We start from the raw sequence: 21,164 nt of genomic DNA, 5'->3' as shown, positions 1-21,164 counted from the left end.
ATAAATAGGGTCAGTTTCCATCTTTAACTTCTTTGTTGGTCTCAGCTGATGATTTTGATTTCAAGGGTCAGGTATTCACAGTAGAAAACAATTTCCACATCCTCTCTGGTGATTAGGCTGAGAAGATTGTTAAGAGAATGTGACAGGCAATGGTAAGAGTGGCAAGATGGCCAGAGAGACAGAATGGGCAACTGCCCTTCCTCCTCAGCCTCCAAGAAACCAAGAGCAGAAGCCAGAGACAATTCCTCCTGCCTCCAACAGCTGATGACTGAATATGGAGAAGGTAGGTGATTTTTCCAAAAGCAGCTTTTACATTGTAAATCAGACACATTAATTATAACTTTAATATAACAACTGTTATTAAAAGCAGCAACTCAAAACCATAAATCTTTTAGAAGGTGCACAGGGTTATAAGGTCAGTTGGCAGTAATGCAGCTATTATCTGGTACAAATGAAACGCTGGGATGGGGAGTCGGAGTGACCTTGCTAGGTCTTGTGCTGACTTCCCAAGTAGGGAAGACTCCCCGCCCTCCCCCCCACTTTCCCCCCTCTTCAAGCCCTCTGGAACCTGAGCAGGGAAGGTGCAGAGGCACTGTAACAGGCCTTGCTCAGAAAGCCTGGAAAGCAGCCCTGGGAGGCTGCTGTGCTCTGAAGCCAGGCAAAAGGCCAAAGGTTGGATCTGAGGTCCCACACCCCTGCTGGGCTGGGGACTGGCCTCTCAGCTCCTCTTCCACCTGGCCCAAGTCGGGGGCCTCAGTGGCAGCAGCTGTGGGGCTGAGAAGGGGGAGAACTGGGCCCAACCCCAGCTCTTCCCTGCCTGGGCCATACTGGGGAAGCAGAGCGAAGTGCCCGGCTGAGCACAGGAGTGAGATCCTATTTGAAAGGCACTGTAGGAGCTGAGGTTTGAGGCAGACGACATCTGAACTATCTCAGGGACCCCCTGAACACTAAGATGGGGGGGGGGTCACAGCTAGTAAAGAAAAAAAACAGCCTGCTGCCACCACCCGTCTCGCACAGCTCCATCCATCTTCGCCTTCCAGCTGGTGGCCCACAAGACCCACCAAACTGAAGGCCACAGCAGCAGCTGGCAAGGCCGGTCCCCATCTGGTGCCCCCGCCCCCCTCCAAGTCAAGGCACTTCTTTCCATTTTCCGATCAAGTGAGTCAGTTTCTAGTATCTGGAAGCAGCAAAAATGAGGGGTCCCTTCCCCCTCCCACTTTTGGTCTCCAGATAGGGCTGAGTTTGAGCATAGGTTCTAAGAATTCTATTTAAATATCCACCAACAAAGGCTTTCCTTGAGGGGACTGAATGACAGGCCCTCTAAAAATCCCAACCTATCCAAAAAGTGATTGTCATTTCAGAGTGGGGTAGGGGATATGGAAGAGGGTATGAGTCCCCTTTGTTTCCCTTTGGAGCCAAAGCTGGTTTGTGGGCTGGAAGAAGGGCAGGAGCTAGGCTTTCACATTTACTTTGCAGCACACAGCCCCTAGAACAAAGCCAGAGAAAGTGACAGGCAGGAGGGAATGTGGCCGTGTGTGTACACTCGGAGGGTGGGGCCGAATGGCTGTGCCTGGATGTATGGTATTGTGTGGAGGTGTGTGTCTGTGTGTGCCTAGAGGGAAACAGCACAAGTGGATGTAAGCTCTGTGTGAATGGATGTGTACTGTTTCGGCTGTGTGTGTGGTGTGGTCTGGGGGTGACAGGTCAGGAAACTCTAGGGTGTAGCGGGACATGGCTTCCCTTCCTCCCTGTCCCTCAGGTTTTCAAGCACGCCTCCATTCCAGCAACAAGGCCAGACCCAGCTCCATGGCAACCAAGGGGGTGTGTGGCCAGGGGAAGGAAAACTTTCCTGATCTCAGAAGCTGACACGTACAGCCTTCTCTAAGCCTCAGCTGGGCCCTGGTTGCTGGTGCCTTCTGAGGCAGAGACCCAGCCTCTTCACACTTGGATCCTAAGGGCCAGGGTCTCTGCCACAAAGGCTTTCCCGAGGTGTTCTCCCTCTCTTTCCAGGGATGAGGGGGAGTGGCAGGAAAGTAGGAGAGAAAAGCTCTGAGAGGTATCCTCTTACCCACCTTCACCCATTCTCTCTCAAAAGTTCCCTGTTCTCATGGCGTGGTGCCTGGGAGGACTAGCTGCCCCATGGGTCAGGTGTGAAGGGCATCTGTGCACATGTAGGGTGTGTAAACACACGTACCCAAAAAGGGATGAGAGTCAGGTAAAGGGGCACAGAACTGGAGACAGAGAAAAAGATTCAGGCCTCAGGAGACAGGGTCACAGAACCAGGGGACACGAATTCCAAGGAATTTGAGGGGCTGGGGTGGAGAGTGTGTGGAGACACTGAGAAATGGCCAGCAGGACCTGAGAGACACAGGCAAAGGGGCTGATGAGCCTGAGGTGGTCCAAGAGCAGAAGGGACACAGCACAGGCACAGCTCTTGGCCTGGGCAGAGCCTCCCTGGTTGGCAAGCAGATGGGCAGGGATTTTTGCCAGGCACTTGCAGCCCTGTCCTGCTTCCTTCCCCACCCCAGCCTGGAGAGAACTAGGGAAACTGTAGCTTCCTCCTTCCCTCCTTTGGTTTCCAGGGCCCCCAGTGTTCCCTGAGGGCTAGTCAGTAAGGGGTGGTCCCTTCCCACTCTACCAGATACTGAACCTTGCCCTCAGGTGTGACCCTCCGAGCTAACACCTGGTACTTCTCCCCACAGGCCAGCCTCCCAGCTGCACCAAAGTAGTTGGTGATGGATGATTTGAGGTGGGACAAGGAGGAGTCATCTTCACTGATGCTTTCAAAGGTGTGGCTGTCGATGCCTTCATCTGGCTGTTCAGGGCCCGAAGTCCCCTCTGCACTGCTGTCTGAGGGGCAACGTCCACCCAGCTCAGCTGCCCGCCGCTTTGCCCGCAGTGGCATATATGCTTTGGCTGCCAGCTTCCTCTTACGGCTGCCCACTGTCCGTCTGTACCAGGAGGAGGAAGAGGAAGATGATGGGAATGAGATGGGTTAGCCATAACATTAAGTTCCTCTCCCTGCATGCTCTCCTAAGTATGAGGTACTGTGCCAGGCCCTGGGCATGGATTATCTCACTGGAACCTCACAAGAGCTCTGTGTGAGGGGGGAAACTGAGGCTTCAGAGGTCAAATAACCAGTTGGGGAGTAACAGAACCAAGATACAAAGCCAGGTGTGTGCAACTCGCACATGTTCTTTACCTTTATATTCAGGGCCTCAGCATTGCACAAGTCCTCTCTGTGCCCCCATGAAGTGGTAGAGAGCAGTGGCCCTACTTACACTGACTTACACTAACCTGTCCCTCACCTGGACTCTGATTTGCAGCTAGATGAGTCAGATGGTTAGAGACAGGGCTTAAGGACCAAAGTGCCTGGTACCTCAGAGCTTGGATTGGAGAGACACAGACACATGCGTGCACACATACATAGGGAAAGAAAAAGGCAGAGGTGCAAGAAGTACGCATTCACAGAAACCAAGACCAAAGAACTAGTAAAAAAGATACAGGAATAAATAAATGAAAATACATAGAGGCAACAGCAGAGAAAGACACCTGGAGATGTTTCGAGACAGAGAAATAGGACTCCCTGACACACCTCTATAAGCATTATACCTTTAATTCTACTTTTGCAAGGGCCTCAAGTATGCTAAAATAGTTTTAAAAACCTCAGAGTTAAGAAAAAATCCCCGGGTGAGCTTTTGCAGTTTCCACTGTCCCCTACGCTATTGAGGACGAGCAATTGCCAAGCTAGGCTATTGCCTTAGCATGGCCCTGAGGGATTTCTGCCCCCTCTCTCAGACTCTACACTCTACAAGATGCCATCCTCCCTTCTATCAAACCTGCAAATAAATGAATCTTCCTCTTAGAGACCCTGAAAGACACTAGATTCAGACAACTAAGAACCAGAATCAGAGGACTTGACCCAGGGGTCAGAAAGGCACAGACATGCAAAATTGTGGCACACACAGGCCAAGAAACCCAGGATGAAGGAACCTCTGGCTAAACAACTCCAGAACTGAAATCACCCTGCCACAGATGTCTCACAACCTTTCTTAGTAGGCAAAGACCAACATTCCAAAGGGAGGAAACCATAGCAACCTGGCTGCCCATATTCAGCCCCTGTCGAAAAGCCCAGAGCCAGACAACCAATCACAGAAGGCCAGAACCCCAGCCCAAGACTCAGATGCACGGAATGAGCCACATAGTCTAGAACTTGGAGTGGAGGAAGTGGGAGAACTTGCAAAATGTCAAGGCCAAACTGGCAGAAAGCTCACCTGGAGTCATAGGAGAGGCTGGTGGAGGCAGAGCCAGAAGTGCTGGCAGCATCCGTTGAGTCCACATCAGAGAAGAAAGTCTGGCCTGAGCTGGCACTGAAGGAGGAGGAGAGGGCAAGGCTGCTGTTGGCCCACACCAGCAAGGTCCTGCCAGCCTGGGCCTCAGGACCCCTTGGGAGCTCTCCAGCTGTCTCTCCGCCACTCTGACATGCATGGTTCATCCCAGGGGAGGCCTGCGTGTCTGCCCACTGTGGAGTTTTCTACCAGCACACCTACAGTTGCTCCTCCTCGCTGCCTGTCCATTTTCTACCCATCCAGCCTTCAAAGTCTAAGGAGTCAAGAAAGCTTGACTACTCTCCCTCGTGGTGATACAAGCTGTGGTCAGTAAAGATGAGCAACAATGAGCATGATTGCAGACACCTGTGCAACACCTGGCAGGTCAAAAGTGCTTTCATCTGCAGTATGTTGTTTGAGCCTCATAACAACTATGTGAAAACACGAGGTTCAGAGAAGTTAAGGAATTTAGCCAAAGTCACAAGCCTAGTAACTGAGAAGCAGTGCCTGGAGCCCAGGTCAGTCTAACTCCAAAGCCCTTGCTCTTTCCTCCATGCCCACAGAAAAGCACTGCATGACCTTTAATAACTGGGAGAATAAAATTACAAAAGATGCAGTCCTTCCCCTTGGGTGTTCAGTGCACACGGGAGACATCCCAGGACCAGGTGGTGAGCATGGACTACACAGGAAGGTGTCACAGTCTGGAGAGGGTTAGCAAAGCTTTCCTGGAGGGAGCAGGAGCTTGAGGAGTCTTCAGATGGGGTGGGGAAGGGTGAAGGGTGTGTTCCAGGCAGAGGGAACAGCATGAGCCAAGGCAGGGAGGCATCAAACAGCACAGTGGTGTGGGGCAGCCACAGCAATTTTGGTATAAGGTGTGAGGCAGGAAGAGGCAGGAAAGGAGGCAGTGAGGTAAGGAGGTCTGGGCAGGGCAGCTCTGGAGACTTTCATCAGGGGAACATTATGCTGACAGCTCTAACGTAGGCAGCCCCATGCAACACTAACCCTTTTAACTGGGGGTTTCGGAATGACCCTGGGGAAGCTCCTGCTGCCTCAGAAGGCTTACTGCTTGGCCCCTTCCAGAGCCTTCCTTCACTGCCAGGGTAATGGAGGCAGCCTCCCTACTTGGTCCCTCCTCGGTACCTTTTCAAACTCTGAATTTCATCCAGCGTGAAGTCAAATATGCTGGCCAGGTGGTGGTTAGTGCTCCAGGCCGAGGTGAAGTCACTCTGTGGACACAGAGGGAAGAGAGGAGAGTCGGTCACTGAGCATCTAAGCCCACCTCACACAAGCCTATCTTCTCCCCAGCTGAGGGTCACACAGGCTGCCTGCCGGTCCAGCCAGGGCTGCTGAGGGCAGGGCCTTCCCTAAGTGAAGAGGCTTATCACTTCCTCCTCATTCCAAGTCCTGACCGGGGGGCCCAGTCACCGGTTCTAGTCCTGGGTCTGCCTCTAGCTGACTGTATGACCTTCACTTCTCTGGGCCTCAGTTTCCTCAACTGCAAAATAGAGACCATAACCTCTGCCTGGCTTCACTCTTAGAGGTGTCAGGAAACACAGTAAAATTAAATAAGGTTGTAAAAGTGCCTTGTAAACTGTGAAGTGCTGGGGAGATGCCAACAAGGAAAGAGAATGCTGGAGAGCTCTGAGTTGGAGGCTGGGCTCTGACACTGCCTTGATGTGTAACCTCAGGAAAGTTACTGCCCCTCCCTGGCCCTTGGTTTCCCCACCTGGACAGTGGGAGCAAGGATATTACCTGCACTTGCCCATCCCTTCTGGTTCTTGAGAGAACTTGGGGAGATAAAGGGACAGTCTCTGAGTGCCTGGCTTTTCCTTGTTTAGCTGTAATAGGAACTGCCTTCTTTAAGGGATGTAGGAAACTCTCCTGGGGCTGTGGGGATCCCTAATAGGTCCTGACCCTGTCGTGTGAAGGTGGAGAGTAAGAAAACAAGAAACTAACACTGGGAATAGCATCTTCCAGCAAAAACTTTGATCTTTTTCTTCTATAAACTCGCCTTTTCTGCTGCTGGAATTCATGAGGCAACAAACTGTGAAGACAGAAAGGGAAGAGGGTGGCTCAGTTAGAGCCTGCTGGTGGGGGCAGGGAGGAGCCTCAGGGGCAGGGGTGGGTCACAGCAGTGGGGGCGGGAATGGGCTCTGAACGACAGCAGCATCTTCACAAGGAGATTGGAGGGCGGTCCTCTGGGTCCATGGGTGTGGGAAGGCGTGGAGGGGGTATGGTGGGCAGAAAAAGGGAGAAGGTGACTCCCCAGGCATATGCCTCCAGATGCCCTGCCCCACGCCCACATCGCCCTGGATGAGAAGGCTCAGCTCAGCCAGGAGAGCTGGAGACTCCTTACGCTCTGATTTCCCCTTCATCTCTGCCCAAGCCCTCATCTACCAAGACTGATCCCATAACCTGGCTTTCCCTCCAAGCCAGGCAACAAAAGGGCTGTGGTGGGAGGAGTCTGGCTGGGAACTGGGATCAAGTCCTAGCCAGCCACTAACTGGCCTTCTCGGTGCCTCCAGCTGGGACTTGGATGCCACCACACTCACTGGCCCTACCACGTAGCTGGGGCTGGGAGCAGAGAAACCTGTGCTGCTGCTGCTCTAGCCCCTGCTCCCCAGGCACTGACCCAGGCTTGTTCTTTCCTCTCTTGCGCAGCTCAGAGGAGGCACCATTCTCGTTGGGCACCAGCCCCTTCTCGGGCAGCAGCTTCCCTGGAGGGTTGGGGGGGACGCGGATGCGCAAGCGGAAAATGCACTTCTTCTTCTTGATCTCCTTGCCACAGAGGAACCTGGTGGGGGGTGGGGAGTAGGGGAGAAGGCTCTGGAGTCTGTCAGTTCATCCTTTTGGTGAGTGGGATCAAGTGTTAAACCACCCTCTCTGCCTCCCTGGGCCCAGAGCTAAAACCCAGAGTGGCCTCCTCAGAGTCAGATGGTGGCTGAATGGGGCTGGTAGCTCCTCCCAATTCTTCCTCTTGCATGTGTGTGGTCCTTGCTGCTCCTCTCCCTTTTTCTCACTGGCTCAACCAGCCCCAAGGTCACCTCCCATAGGAGGGCTCCTCCAGCTCACGGTGGACCTCTTATGGCCGAGACACTGGATTCCATACTATTCTGTTCTCTGGGCTCCTCAAAGACAATGAAAGACCTTCCAGGCACTTCCCGTGTCCTTCCAACACTGGATGAGCTGCCACAGGGCTGCAGAGGTGACCCAGATGCAGCCCCACCCCAGGGACTCACTGACACTGTAAGGCAAGGGGCCTGATGTACTGAAACCAATCACAGAAGGCCAGAGCCCCAGCCCAAGACGCAGAAGACGGCCAAGACTGAAGAGCAGGGCTATGTCTGGGCCCCAAGGCCCAAACCATGAGAAGGTGGAAAAGGTAGTAGCTAATTCTGCCCAGAGATATCTGGAAAGGTTTCACAGAAGCAGGGTCTGTGTTTTATTCCCCACTATTTCCTTGCCATCTAGCACAGGGACTGCCAGAGCAGCAGCAATATAATTAGTATTTGCTGACAGAATGAATGAATAAAAGAGACTGATGAGCAGCCTATGCAGAAGGAACAGCATAAGCAAAAGTGCCAAAATGAGAAAGCAAGGGGTTTAGAACAGGTAGCACCCAGGATAAAGGAAAGGGGAAGCGGCAGAAAATGTTGGCATAAAGGGCCTTAAAGGCCAGGCTAAGGAGCCTGGACACTCCCTCGTGGTGGTTAGCAAGCATCATCGTCAGCTGTTTGGAGAACTCAGAAGGCAGGATGGGTAGAGATGGGCTGGAGGACGAGTTAGGAGGCTGCACACCACATGAGAGACGATGAATCAATTCCAGATTGCCTGGCCCAGAACCAAAGTTGGTGAGAGCAGGAGTCCACAGAGATCAGGGGTTGCAGCCCCAACCCTCACCCCTGTGGAGCTGAGCCCAGAACCAAAATGTGCCAGGCTGCTGGGGTGTCAGGGGAGAGCGTGCGAAGGAGGTGGGGTGCTTTCTGGATTTGAAGGATGGGAAGGATTTACATGGCAGAAGAGAAAGGGGGTGGTACACACCAGGCAGGGAGCACAGCTTGAGTAAGATCTATGAGGTAGGAAGAACCTTCAGACTGAAATCCCACTTTTGGGGTCGCCACGGCGTTCCCTCCCCCTCTCCACCCCCACCCCCCCACAACACACACCGGCTTTTGTAACTGTTCAGAGCGTTGAGGAGATGAGGTCCTCGATCTGTCACGGGGGTGCTGGTCAGCTAAGGGGGAACAGGACAGAGTCAGAGCCAGGCACGTGATGTCTAAGGAGGCCCTGTCCCCATCCCCTCCCTCCCTTCCATCCCCTGATGACTCTGAGGCCGTCGGAGGGACCACTGACTTATTCCAAGATTTCAGACAAGCCTTTTCACTTCTCTGAGCTCATTTTCCCGTCTGTAAATGGGAGAACAACTCCTCTCCTAAGTGTATCAAGAGCTTTAAAAATGTCCATATCCTTGGCCCAGTAATGACATTCCATGGAATCCATCATATAGACATAGTAGGAAATGTGAACCAAGCTTTCAGCACAAAGATGCCCCCTGCAGCACTGTTTCTAATGATGGATAAATGGGAAAGAAACTACATGCCCAAAAGTAAGGAAACAAGGAAACTACAGAGGAAACCAATACAGCCATTAAAAATGCTTATGAAGCCCCTTTAATAATGTGGAAAAGCATTTATAATATAATATAAATTGAAAAAAAAGACTCTAAATTGTATTTATAGTATAATCTAAACTGTATAAAAATTATGCATAAAATTGAGGCTAGAAAGAAATGCATCTATACAATCATAGCAGTTGTTTCTGAAACATGTGATGTGGGATGATTTTTTAAAAAGTATACTTTCTTATACTTTTGGTATTTGAAAATGTTCTACCAGAAATATGTATCATTTTTTATAAATCAGAAAAAAATATTATTTAAAAAATACTAGCTTTACCTATCATTTAGGACTTCATAACATGAATGTCTTTTATATATTATCAAATAGTGTAAATGAAGATCATGTTATCTAAGAAAACCTTTTGCAAAACGTAAAGGTTTTTTTTTTTAAATCCCTGTCTCATTCAAAGAAGGATTTGGGGCAATCATATAAAGATGACTCCTCACTCTGGATATGATGGACAGGATTCCAAAAGTGTCATTAGGGAAAAAGGGGCACAGCCCCACTATGCAAGGTCCAGTCCCTATTCAGTCCCAAAGCTGTGCGTGATGAAAAGCCAAGCTGCTCACCACCTCTAACACCCTGAAAGTCTCTGGTTTGTTCCTTCACTCCATGGAGCCACAGCTCCTGGGCCCTGGCAACCCATTTCTGCTATTCAGAATAGGACCAGTAGGGGGCAGGCCCGCTACAGTTTCCATCCTAGTCAGGTAATCTCAAACCTCTAAGCAGAGAGCCCTGCTCCAGCCCAACTCAGTCCCAGGCCCCCAGCTCCCCACAGCTGGGGGTGAGGCCCTAACCCATTCACAGCCAAAACCCGGGATCAGAAAGCCCCTTGCAGGATGCAGTCTCAAGAGGCCTGGATTCAGGGATGTAGTAGCTCAAGTGACAGCAGTGTCACCCAGGGTGAGAGTTCAGAGATCTAGCTCCTAGTCCTGCACTGTACGACCCTGGGCAACCCTCCCTGCCCCTCTGGACTTTGGTTACCCTCCTTGTGGAATGGACTCCTGCCACTCTGACATCCCACGGCCCCAGCATACCTTGCCAAGCTGCAGGAGCTCCCAGTGGTGGTTGACAAAAGCCAGAATCTCCTCAAAGTCAAAGTACTTCTTCTTGCTCTGCACCCCCAAGTTGTAGAGGGCCAGGTGAACCACGTCCACCCTGGGCAAGGGGGCAAGGAGGTGGGGTAGGTGAGGCAGCAGCCAGCCCAGCTTCGGCTGGAGCCTCCTGGGTCCCGGCAGAAGGGCAGGGGCAAGGATGGGGCCAGGTGGCTAGAAACGGAAATGTTCCCAGAGGGAGGGTGGGGAGAGGAGCCAGGAGCAGCCGGGGTGGGCCTTGGCCGAACCCCACCCTCTCACCATCGCAGGGGCAGCCTCTGGATGTATTCTGGGCCCTGGTTACACACGGAGCAGAAGAACAGGTAGAACCTGTGGGTGGGTGGAGAGGGGGCCTATGGTGGAGGGGGCTCTAACACCCCACACTAGTCCAGTCCCCTCACCCCCCACCTGCTTTCCCATAATCTGTGTTCTCATTCCTAGCACTCTAGCCTCTGGGGAGCAAGGACAGGACAGGGCAGGAACCAAGAAATACTCCCCCACCCTCTCTAACCCCTGCCCCCAACCTGCTTGCCAAATATCATCACCCTTGAGTGTGACGGAGTTCAGAGAGCATGAGCCGGGCTAGGCTGGGCTGCAGAGGTCACCCTCTTCCCCTCTGAGACACACTCACACATACACATCCAATCACAAAGGAAGTAAGACGAAACACCAAACAAAAGACATATTAATATTATATGCCACTGACTTCCATTGGTTGGAAGCTTGATCAAGCCATCCATTTCCCTAGTGGCTCCTACAATAATGCTGGGTTGGGTGTGGGGGGTAGGACCTGTGTCATCTCCTTGCCCTGACACTTGAAGAGACTGGGGCTAAGGGAGGGCAGTGACTTGACTAAGCTTCCTCACAAGCCAATGGCAACTGGGAATCTGGCCCAGCTTGTTCCTCTACTGCCTCCTGGTCCAGCCAAGCTGGGACCTCCCCAACCCTTATCTGCCTCCTGTAGGCAGCTGCACACTGTCACAAACCCCCAACTTCGCACCTACCGGTCTCCAAACATCATGGGCTCATTGAGGCACTGGGTGCAGGCCTCGTGGAACCACTGCCTGCACCGGTAACACTGCAGCATCCGCAGGTACCACCTGGAGAGAGAGAGGAGCCAGCCATCAGCCTAGCCCACACTCCCAGCCTGGCATGAGCCTCGGGGGCCTTCCTTAACACAAATGCAACCTCCACCGTGGGAAAGGAAAGAGAACCCACATTCATTGAGCATTAAGGGTGTGCAACGGATGGTCTTGGAAGCAAGGCATATGCTATCTCATTTGAAGGGCCACTACTTCCATTTTACAGATGAGTCAGAGAGGTTTCCTCAAGCTCCCTTAGAAAATAAGTGGTGGGGGGTGGTTCAAATCCTGGTCTCCCTAACTTCGAAGCCCACGCTCCTCCCCAGCATGCCACAGAGGAGCCCCCATCTCTGGACTGCACCCCACACACTGCTTCCCAAACACCATGGGCAGGGAAAAGTTTGCCAGGAGACTGCATGGGTGAATAATGGCACCTGTAAACTCCCTGGGGGCAGGGATCATGGTTAGTTTTTCTCTCCTGGTACTGTCTACCCTATCATGGCCATTCAACAACTATTTATTGAATATAAATGAAAAGCAAAAAGGTGTTTTCTTAATAACAATTGCTGCTTTGTTCACACCTCATCTGCTGTGCTCTATGGACCACCTGCATCAGAATCACATGGGGTCCAGGTTAAAAAACAGATTCGTTGGTCCACCGGAGACCTACTTAATCTATAAGAGGGTGGTGCTCTGGAGAATACATTTTTAACTATCACTTTTGGTGACTCTGCCCATTAAACTTTGAGAAACACTACCTTAGAGCTGTAAAAGAAAGTTCTATAAGCATTTCCCCATCTGTTATCCCCTAGGCCTCCTAACACTCTGGAAAATTGGTGGGGCCAAGGTAATTAACCCCATTTAAGAGAAGTGGTTCAAGTTATCTGCCCAAGTTACCCATCTGGAGGTGGGCTGTAAGCCCTCCAGACCCTAGTTCTTGTCACCAAAGATTGGGGCTAAGATTCAACACTAAGGAGTCCTGAAGGCTGCATTTCCTAACGGCATAGTTCCATCCAGTAACAGCTCACATTTTTTAAGAGCTTACCATGAGCCAGGCACTCTGTGAGCCTTTAAGATACGTGAATCATCTACTTTATGCTAACCACCACCATATGACAGAGAAGCAGTCATGAGGAACTGAGGCTCAGGGGAATTAAACAACTAGCTCAAGCTCACACACCTGGGAGGACATGGACACTCAGGCCCAGGTTCTTAACCACACTTTAGTGCTTCCTCCTTTCCCAAGCACACACCGCGGCCCTCTGTCCCCCACTGACCCATGGTGCTAGCCCCGCCATCTCCAACTCCCCTAACTCACCCAGCCTGGGTCCTCAGCCCCTTTGCCTTAATATAATGGCCTGCCCCTTGAGGGTCCCACCCCTCAGGATTTACCCTCGGGGTCCACCCCCTCGGGTCCACTCCAGCAGCCTGAAGCTCCCCGGGGACCCGCCTCCCCGGGCCCCCGCCTCCCCGCCTTACTCTCCGGGCCCACCGCAGTAGCAGTAGCACTGCTGCTGGTTGGTGCGATGCGGCGAGTCCCACTCGAGCTCCTCGGGCTGGTAGGACAGCACCATCTTCACGGCCTGCAGCGTCCTGGCGATGGCGCCCTTCTTCAGCGCGCCACCTTTCTGGGGGGAGACGAGGGCCCGAGTCACCCGTGGTGTCCTGGTTAGGCCACACTGTCAGCACACTGCTATCAAAGGGGACGCTGACCAAGGTCTGGGGGGAACCCATGGAGATGAGAAACACAGGAAATTTTTCATTTTTTCCCCACCAAACCCAAAGTCATTCTCTCTATACCAGAAGGATCTCCATTAATAGAATTAATAGTAAGAAGTACAAAAACAGAAAAGCAATAAATTACCAATATGTATTGGGTGTAGGCACTTACACGGATTTCCTCTTTTAACAATGAAACGCCTTTTATTGGGGGCCTCCTACTCCAGACACCACACCCATGTCCATTTTACAGTTGAGGACACTAAGGCTTGGGGAGGCCAAATATATACAGCTGGTCAGTGACAGAAGCGCTGTCTGCCTCTGAAGCCCAGGCATGGCCCTTCTGTGATGGGAAGTCGGCCTGAGCGCAGGGAGTCTCTGGGCTTTCTGACTGGAGGCGGGGACTCACCCGCACGGCCAGTGCAAAGATGCAGCGTCGGCAGAACCAGGGCGTGAGCAGGGGCCGGTCGGCACTGCCCGCTATGGGGATGTGGCACTGCTGGTGGTAACCTATGGCAGAGGAGGGGCAGTGAGTGCCCAAGGTCATTCAAGCCGAAGGTGCAGAGCTGGGGACTAGGAGCTCGATGCCTGCCAGCTGCTGGGATAATGGCTGGCGATGCCCACCAAGGCAGCCAAACTAGCATCCAGGCAGGGGACTAAAAGCAGCATTGGCCCTAGTGGGGAAAGCACTAAGGTCTGGCTTCTCCCACCCAAGCTGTCCACCCAGGGGCGTTCCAAACTCATACCACATCTTACTTTCCAAAGGCCCCAGCTCTCCCCAAGGGTCACACCCAGGGACCTCGCTCCAAGAAACTGTACTCGTCACTTGGACCTCACTGGGAAGTCAGCAGGAGCAGCAGCCATCAGGGGCCAGTGAGGGGGTGCCCGCAGGTCAGGGCCTTCTCAGTGCCCTGCTCAAAACACTCACCCAGGCCACACTTGCCACAGATGAGGATCTCATTCAATGGCCCCGACGTCTTCCCCAGGCAGATGTTGCACTTGGGCTCCTCACCTGGGACGCCAGCTGAAAGAGAGAGGCCCTGTAGGGTCAGATCTGGCTCACAGGAATTAGGAGAAGAGTTTTAAAATCATTTTCCAGGTGCTGAGCCTCTGCTGTGTGCCAGCCTAGCACTGGACCCATATGCCATCTCTTTGAGTCTCCCCAACAAATATGAGGTACCTACTATCATTACCCCATTCTAAAGATGGGGAACTTGAAACTCAGAGAAGCTAAGTCTCTTGCCCAGAGTCCACAGCTAGTAAGTGGGAGAGGTGGGATTCAAACCCATGGCTGTTAGACATCAAATCCGTTGTTCTTTTGACATCATGCTGCCTCTCCTGCCTAATTTAATTTGTTTTGTTGAACAGTTTTTTGTTAAATAATTTTTAAAAATTTACTATGGAAAAGTTAAAACTTATATAACAATGGGGTGTTATAATGAACCTTCATGCCATCACCAATTATGAACTCATGGTCAATCTTGTTTTGTCTGTATTCCTACCCATTCCTCCCCTCCTGTATTATTTTGAGTCAAGTCCCAGACACCCAATCATTTTTCCATAAATATTTCAGTATGCATCTCTGAAAGATTACAACTGTATCTTTTTAAAAGCATAACTACATCACCTTTATCACACCTAAAAATTAATAATTTAATAATATCAAAAACTTCAGTTAGTGTTCACATTTCCAATGATCTCTTAAATAAATGCCATAAAAATTTTAACAATTTATTCTTTTGAATTAAGATCCAAACAAAGTCCACACATGGTGATTGGCTGACATGTTTCTTAAGTCACTTTTAATTTATAGTTTCCCCTTCCATCTCTTTTTCTAATTTTTTTTTCTGAAAAATACTTGTTTTTATGTGTGAAGGGTCTGTGTGGATAAATTAAATACATTTTGAGGTGTGCCTATCTTATTTCCCCGAGGGAAGAAATGTCTCTTCATCTTTGTATCCCCAGGGTCTAATATAGTGTGTGGCACATACCATTGCTCAAGAGTGTTGGCTGAAGAAATGGCCAGGCAGGGACCCTTGCCTCCCATTTCTGAACAGCAACTCCTGGTTGGCTTAATGAAGCGATGGATCAATAACTCCGGTGTGCCCAGCCTTATGCTCGTGTTTTGGAAGATGCTAGAGGGGCCACCATGCTGCCCACGAGGAGCTGTCCTCTGGCTGCGGAGATGAGCCCTCCCCCAGCTGAGCATCACAGCACCTCCGTGGTGCTTGATCCATGGCGGGTCTTCTGAACAAGGTCTGCTAAGGCCAGCTGTCTCTTCCTTCTGCAGCTGGTTCCTTATACTTTCAATATGAGGGAACCCAGGAGAGGAGATCTTCATTGCTTTGGATCTTTATGTAATCAATTTGGGGTGAGAGAGGCTTGGAGAAGAATCTGTTTGCATTCGCCACAACTTCTCTGGAGAAAGGAGCTCTTTGGAAGCTCTACCAGCTGGCTGGGTTCTACAGCCTCTGGTTAGCAGGCTTCTTGGAACCCACCTCTAACGGTGACAAATTCTTTAGAAGCTGCTTCCCTCTCATTCCACTGTAACAGCACTGGGTTAAACACCTTACATGGAAGGCTCACAACCACCCTGCGAGGTCAGTACTTTCCTTATCCCCTTTTTTTCAGATGAAGAAACTGAGAGGTTACAACACTTGCCCAAGGATATGCAGCTAGTAAGTGGCAGAGCTAGAACTTGGCCCAAGGTCTATCTGGCCTTCAAGCCTGCCTCTTCCCCCCATACTGTCATGTCTGTTCTCCTGTTAGAGTGTAAACGGAAAACAGGTTTCTTCTCTTCATGCCAACTCTGACTGATTGGTAAGGCTGCTTGCAACTCCGTGTTGAAAAATCTGAGTTTTTGACTGATTGGTGATGTCCGTTATGTGCATGGGGAAAGAGAATGGTGGCAATGCCTCCATTTTGTCAACTCTGTGAGAAAATGTCAGCTCCCTAAGGGTAGGGATGGTACCTGATTCTACTCTGTATCCCCTACAGGGGCCTGCATCTGGCAAGGACAGACTTTTGTTTGTTGAATAAATAGTGGTTGGGAGAGGAATGAAGACAGTCATGCAGTCCTGGTATAGAAAGTGCAGAGACCAGCCCAGCTCCCTTCCAACCCTGAAAGCAGGTCCAGCTCCGCCCTCGGCATGTCCGTCTTCCCCCTGCCTGTTCCATTTTGCTTTTTTGGTCTTTCCCCCAGCCCCGAACTCCTTGCTCCATGGAAAGAGCTGCCCCCACCAATCTTCTTCACACACTGCGAAGGGATCCATGCTCACATTTAGAGGTGACAAATCTGATTTCCTGAGTGTCTCCCCATTCCTAGCCCCTGACTCACCCAGAGCTTGGTGTAGCAGGAGATGAGATGCAGCAACGAAGTGAACACAGGCAGGAGACCCAGTCCCAGCTTCCCTAGCCTGTCCCTGAACCACTTTCCCCATCTGACTTGACTCCCTCATGAGGTTTTGAGTACTCAAGGGGATGACAAATTAAACATAAACACACAACTGATAATCTGATCATTATCTCAGGTGGGCTGGGGGTGTCCTCAGACAAGGCCAGGTGCCAGGAGTAGGAGATGGAAGGAGAGAAGGAAAAGGAGGTAGAAGAGGGGAGAGAACCTGGGGAGCGTGGGGCACCCAAAATCTTAGGAACACTCACCATGTTGTATGTCCTTCCACAAGACCCAGTATTTAGAATTATCTTCAAAAGTCACGAGGCAGCTCTGCTTAGAACTGCTGACCTGGGACACACAGAGAGGAGCAATTTGGGAACGTGGCTGGGGAAAAGGCAAACTGGAACATGGTCTTCCTCTCTCGTTTTTGTCTCTAAAGGGCAGAGGGAATAGACCCACTCTTTGTGCTCCAGAAAGTAGAGCTAGGTTAGAAGGGGAGGGAGGGTGGCAATCTCTGGAGGTTGTTTGTCCCCAGTCACTGGAATTGTACAATCAAGGACAGGGGGACAACAAGTTAGTGGGAACACAGAGGACAGAACAAGCCAGATGTTTGGTTGTCTGTGGTCTTCTCCAACCTGAATTTAATTTTTTATAGGCTCTCAGAGCACTCTTCTAAAGAACTGGTTGGATGATGTTTGCCCTAAGGATGGTACCTGCAAAACCAGGCTCTGGCTCCGTCTACTTTCAGCTTTGGGGCATGAGGGACAATAGGTGAATTTCCCAGAAATCCCCATCCCCCCATCACTACTTTCAGAGTTAAGCCAGGGGATCAGGAGAGGGATGCTGAGCCTGGGAACAGGAGCCAGGGAGGAAATGTTTACCCTCTTGATCTTCCCGAGGTAATACAGCCCGTCTGTCCACCGGCACAGCACATACTGGCCCTCCGTCAGCTTGGACATCAGGTCTTTGAAGTTGTTCCTGGCCTTCACCAGGGCCCCCTTGCTGGGGAGGTGGCTGGTAGCACCATAGGAGTCCCGAGTCCCTGGGTCCAGAGCTCGAGTCTCCATCAGCTTCCACTGACACTGGGAGAGAAAGAGACAAGGGTTTTCACTCCTTGCTTACCTGCCCCAGAAGGCCTTCTAGGGGAAAGAAGGAAACTAACATTTATGAAACCTGTGCTATATGCCAGACAAATGTACTATTTTACTGAATCCCTGCGACAACCCTGCAAGGGAGATATTATTAACTCCATTTTACAGATAGGAAATCTGAGGTTTGGGAAGGGGAAGTGGCTGGTGGGTCAAAGGCAGAGTCATGGTTCAAAATCAAGTGAGCTGATTCTAAGTGAATCCTGCTCTCCTCACCCATACCATGCTGCCTTCTAAAAAAGAATCTCTCAACCAGCAGAGCAAAGTCTCCCTGCCAAGAGGGGCCTGAACCACACTCTCTGGCTTAGGGACCTGAGACTATCCCTTAAGCAAACACCTTCCTGGTTCTCTGGGTGAAGGGCCTTCTCCAGGGGGGAAGAGCTGAGAAGTTTTTATAGCCCCCCACCCCTACCCCTGACTTCCCGAGATCTAGCCAGGGAAAACTCACCTAGAAAGGAAAATTCCTGGGTGGCTTGTGAACTAGTATAGACTTGGCCATCTGTGTCTTTTGTAATCCCCTTCTCTGTCCTCAATTATAGGATGATTTAATGGAGACCAATTCTGGGACATTTACAAGTGGCTTATACTTTTACCCAGATGCAAATTTGCTCCAGGCATTTAAGTCATCCCCATGCTACCCTCTCCCTGCTGTGTCTCACCATCCTATAAAATGCACTGCTCCCCACTGCTTTCTCTCTTCTTAAGGGTGCTACCGTGATCTCCAGGACTCCCAGGCAACCAATGAGTTGCCACAGCCGGCTGGTTTCAAGAACAATGACTTCTGGCATCTGTCCCCTCTTTTTCATCCCTCTGTTCTGTACCTTCAGGCCTCGTTTTTGCCTGGGCCATTTATTCAATAACTGTTTCTGAGCCTTGTGCTCCCCTATGCTGAGCACCTGGGATGGGGGATTGTACCAGGCATCCCAGCACCCAGTGCTAAACAGGCCACTCCCTGCTTTCCTGACCCGCCCCCCCCTTACCCCTTCACAGGGCCACCAATTCCTGTTTTAAAATCCCCTTGAAGAAATCTTCTGTGGCTCCCCAGTGCCTTCAGAGGAAGGTCCAAATGCTTATGTTCAAATCCTTCGCCGAGGGCTCCCCGCCGTTCTCTGGCCTCACCTGGCTCCGCTCCCCTGGGCACACTCTCCACTCTCGCCAAACACAGCCTTGCTCTGTTTCCTGCGCCCGCTACCCTGGTCCCCTCCCTCTCCACCACGGCCCTGAGCACCTGGTGTTATGCTTATCCGTCGACAGGGAGGGAGTCCTGTGTGAGTGTGTTTCCGTGTGAGCGTTTGCGTACTTGTGTGAGAACGTGTAAGATGATGAATGTCTACAGCAGTGTACCAGTGCGAATCTGAAACTAAAACGTGTGTGCGATGAATCTGTGTGCGCTTAAGGGCGTGATGGTGACTGTGAGGGGGCCCTGGGGCCGGCAGGGCACTGCTGGGGTCTCGGCTCCCCAGCCGGCTGCATGGCCACGTTCTCCCTTCGAGCCCCCACCTCCACCCCGCCCTCAGCCTCCACTCCGCCCCCGTCCGCCTTTCCGCTCTTTGCTGGAGGGCAGGGCGCACAGGCACTAGCCAGGGGATGCAGTCCGTACCCTGCCTCCCCTTGCCACCTGGCTCCTCCGGCGCTGCGAGGTCCCGCCTGCCGGGCCTGGGGCCCGGGCCGCGGCAGGTTCACAAACTGACACTTCCTCCCCCGCTACGCCGTGGCGAGCGAGCCCGGCCGCTGAGCTCCCCTCTGGCCGGGCGGGGCCCCCGGTGGCGGCCCCCCCACCCCCGCCTCCATCCTCCCGGAGCTGGCCCCCGCGGGCTGTGATTGGCTGATTCAAACCCATCTGCAAAGAAATGCCTGTTTGCGGGTTCCCGTCGGCGTCCAGTTCAAATCCGCGGCACCCGGACCGCGGGGCCGGGCGGGGGCAGGAAGCGAGGATGATTCATGCGCCGGGGCCTCTCCCGGGGCGGCCGTTGGCTTTTTAAAAAGGGTGTTCAGGAGGAAAAAAAAAAACTTGTAGAAGTCCCCGTTCGGGTTCAAGCGCTCCACTCCTCTGTCGCACCGACGCCAAGCCTCCCCCACCCCAATCCTGCCGCAGCCCGATTTCGGACGTGAGCAAAATCCCAAACGCCTCCGTCTCGGTCCACACCCCCACTCCCCACCCCCCACCCCCGCCCCATACACACAGTGAACAGGAAAAGTAAAGACTTGGGACGAGGGAATAACGGCCTGTCACCCACGCCCCCCAAAGGCTCAGAGACCCTAGGGAGGCTCCCGCTGCCCTGCGGGCACGGTTCACCCCACTTCCCTCGGGAGCGCAGCTCGGCAAGACTCCAAACCCCGCACCACCTGAGGCGTTCGACTCGCCAAAGTTCAGAGAGATTTCGAGAAGAGGAAGGTGCGGAGAGAGAGAAAAGTGTGGCGGGGAGTCCCCCTGCCCGGCCCGCCCGCCCGCGGCGCGGAACTCACCGCGAGTCTGCGTGTCCGCCGGTCCCACTTGGAGTCTGGCCACCAGGCACATCGGCGGCGGAGGCGGCTGCGCTCGGCCCGCGGCTGCCTGGCCGAGTGTCCGCCCTTGGGGCCGGGGTCGGGGTCTCGGCGGGGGCGGGGCGGGGCGGGGGCGCCGCGGGGAGGAGGAGGGGGGGAGGAGGTGGAGGAGGGAGGGGCCGGGGCGCTCAGGAAGGGGCCCCCAGGGCGCGGGGCGCCATCTTTTTCGCGTTTTCCCGCGAATTATTGACGTCCCGCTTATGTAATTAGCGGGGGCCGCGCCAGCCTCGCCATTGGAGCCCGCGGCCACCGGGCCCCGCAGCGTCGCCCGCGCTCGCCCGCGCCCGCCCCCGCGCCGCCCCCTCCGTGCCCCGGCCCCCGCCCGCGCGGGCGCGCATCCTCGGCGGCCACCGCGCGCAGGGCGCAGGCACGCAGCGCGGACACACACGGACACGCCGCCCCGCGCCACGGCACGGTCACTCCGCGGTGGCGCAGGCACCAGATAGACGCAGTCAGAAACAAGTCGCGCACACGGCACCCAGAGGAGGCTTGCACTTTTGTGGGAGGAAACACACGGACATACAACGCTAAGCACAGGGCACAGGCGTACAGCTGGCACAGACAGCGGGGAGGTGCAGACACTTGGCGCGGGCACAGACAGAGCCAGGACAACCTAAACGGGCTTCACACAACGTAAACCCGCAACACCCTACATTTGCAGCATAGACACACAGCAAGAGGAGCATAACACAGAAACAGATACACAGCACAGTGCACACAGCACAAACACAAGTGCACACCACACCACATGCACACACAGTAAAGAGGCAACTACTGTACACACAAGGCATAGACATAGATACAAGGATAGACACAGTGTATGCAGCAGTGACACACAACAGAGGAACATAACAGGTATAGAGCCACAATAGTTACAACACAGACATACAAGAGGAACAGTACACCAACCACAAACAACTCTGCCACAACCCAAAGATACAATCTCTAATACAAACTACATACACAAACACAACATGCAAATGGTCCATAACAGAGGACACAAAATACACAGTCATAGGGATAGCAGATTGAGGCTCCAATTAGATAAGTTGCCTACCCTCCCACCACCACCCCATCCCACCCCATCCCACCCCCACCAGCCAGAGCCTTCCCTCTTCACTGTTAAGTTTCTCTCCCTTGGCCCTTTCCCTCCAGACCTTGGGGTGTATTCTCTCC

The 21,164-nt window shown here is 52.7% G+C and overlaps 1 protein-coding gene across 6 annotated transcripts; it reads right to left on the bottom strand.

Annotated features, from left to right (window-relative positions):
• Nucleotides 1-307: 307 nt before the first annotated feature.
• Nucleotides 308-20,134, bottom strand: PHF19 (PHD finger protein 19). 6 transcript variants are annotated; one of them, XM_037797844.1, is made up of 16 exons: nucleotides 19,911-20,134; nucleotides 19,299-19,418; nucleotides 17,178-17,378; nucleotides 16,563-16,644; nucleotides 13,831-13,926; nucleotides 13,312-13,412; nucleotides 12,663-12,811; nucleotides 11,106-11,201; nucleotides 10,363-10,431; nucleotides 10,045-10,165; nucleotides 8,495-8,562; nucleotides 6,961-7,122; nucleotides 6,285-6,372; nucleotides 5,469-5,554; nucleotides 4,275-4,370; nucleotides 308-2,951 (listed from the first exon to the last, which is right to left on the bottom strand). In XM_037797844.1, exons 3-16 carry the CDS (start codon nucleotides 17,361-17,363, stop codon nucleotides 2,609-2,611), a joined length of 1,743 nt encoding a protein of 580 aa, XP_037653772.1. In that variant the 5' UTR covers nucleotides 17,364-17,378; nucleotides 19,299-19,418; nucleotides 19,911-20,134; the 3' UTR covers nucleotides 308-2,608. The 6 variants fall into 6 exon arrangements, with proteins under 6 accessions (XP_037653772.1, XP_037653770.1, XP_037653769.1 ...); XM_037797842.1 differs by lacking the exon at nucleotides 19,299-19,418 and having other exon boundaries at nucleotides 19,911-20,034; XM_037797841.1 differs by lacking the exons at nucleotides 19,299-19,418; nucleotides 19,911-20,134 and adding an exon at nucleotides 18,104-18,425.
• Nucleotides 20,135-21,164: the final 1,030 nt, after the last annotated feature.

Source organism: Choloepus didactylus, chromosome 10 (assembly GCF_015220235.1).
Source record: "Choloepus didactylus isolate mChoDid1 chromosome 10, mChoDid1.pri, whole genome shotgun sequence".
NCBI lineage: Eukaryota > Metazoa > Chordata > Mammalia > Pilosa > Megalonychidae > Choloepus > Choloepus didactylus.
Note: the sequence above shows the minus strand (reverse complement) of the source record. Positions and strands in the feature narration are given on the sequence as shown.

Excerpts from the sequence above, each read along its gene's own strand:
- PHF19 (XM_037797841.1), bottom strand. The coding sequence starts at position 18,250 with ATGAAAAAGAGGGGACAGATGCCAGAAGTCATTGTTCTTGAAACCAGC. Across the intron at positions 11,202-12,662 it reads TACTGCGGTGGGCCCGGAGA|GTGGTACCTGCGGATGCTGC; the intron begins GTAAGGCGGGGA and ends CTCTCTCTCCAG. Across the intron at positions 10,166-10,362 it reads CAGAGGCTGCCCCTGCGATG|GGTGGACGTGGTTCACCTGG; the intron begins GTGAGAGGGTGG and ends CCCCTTGCCCAG.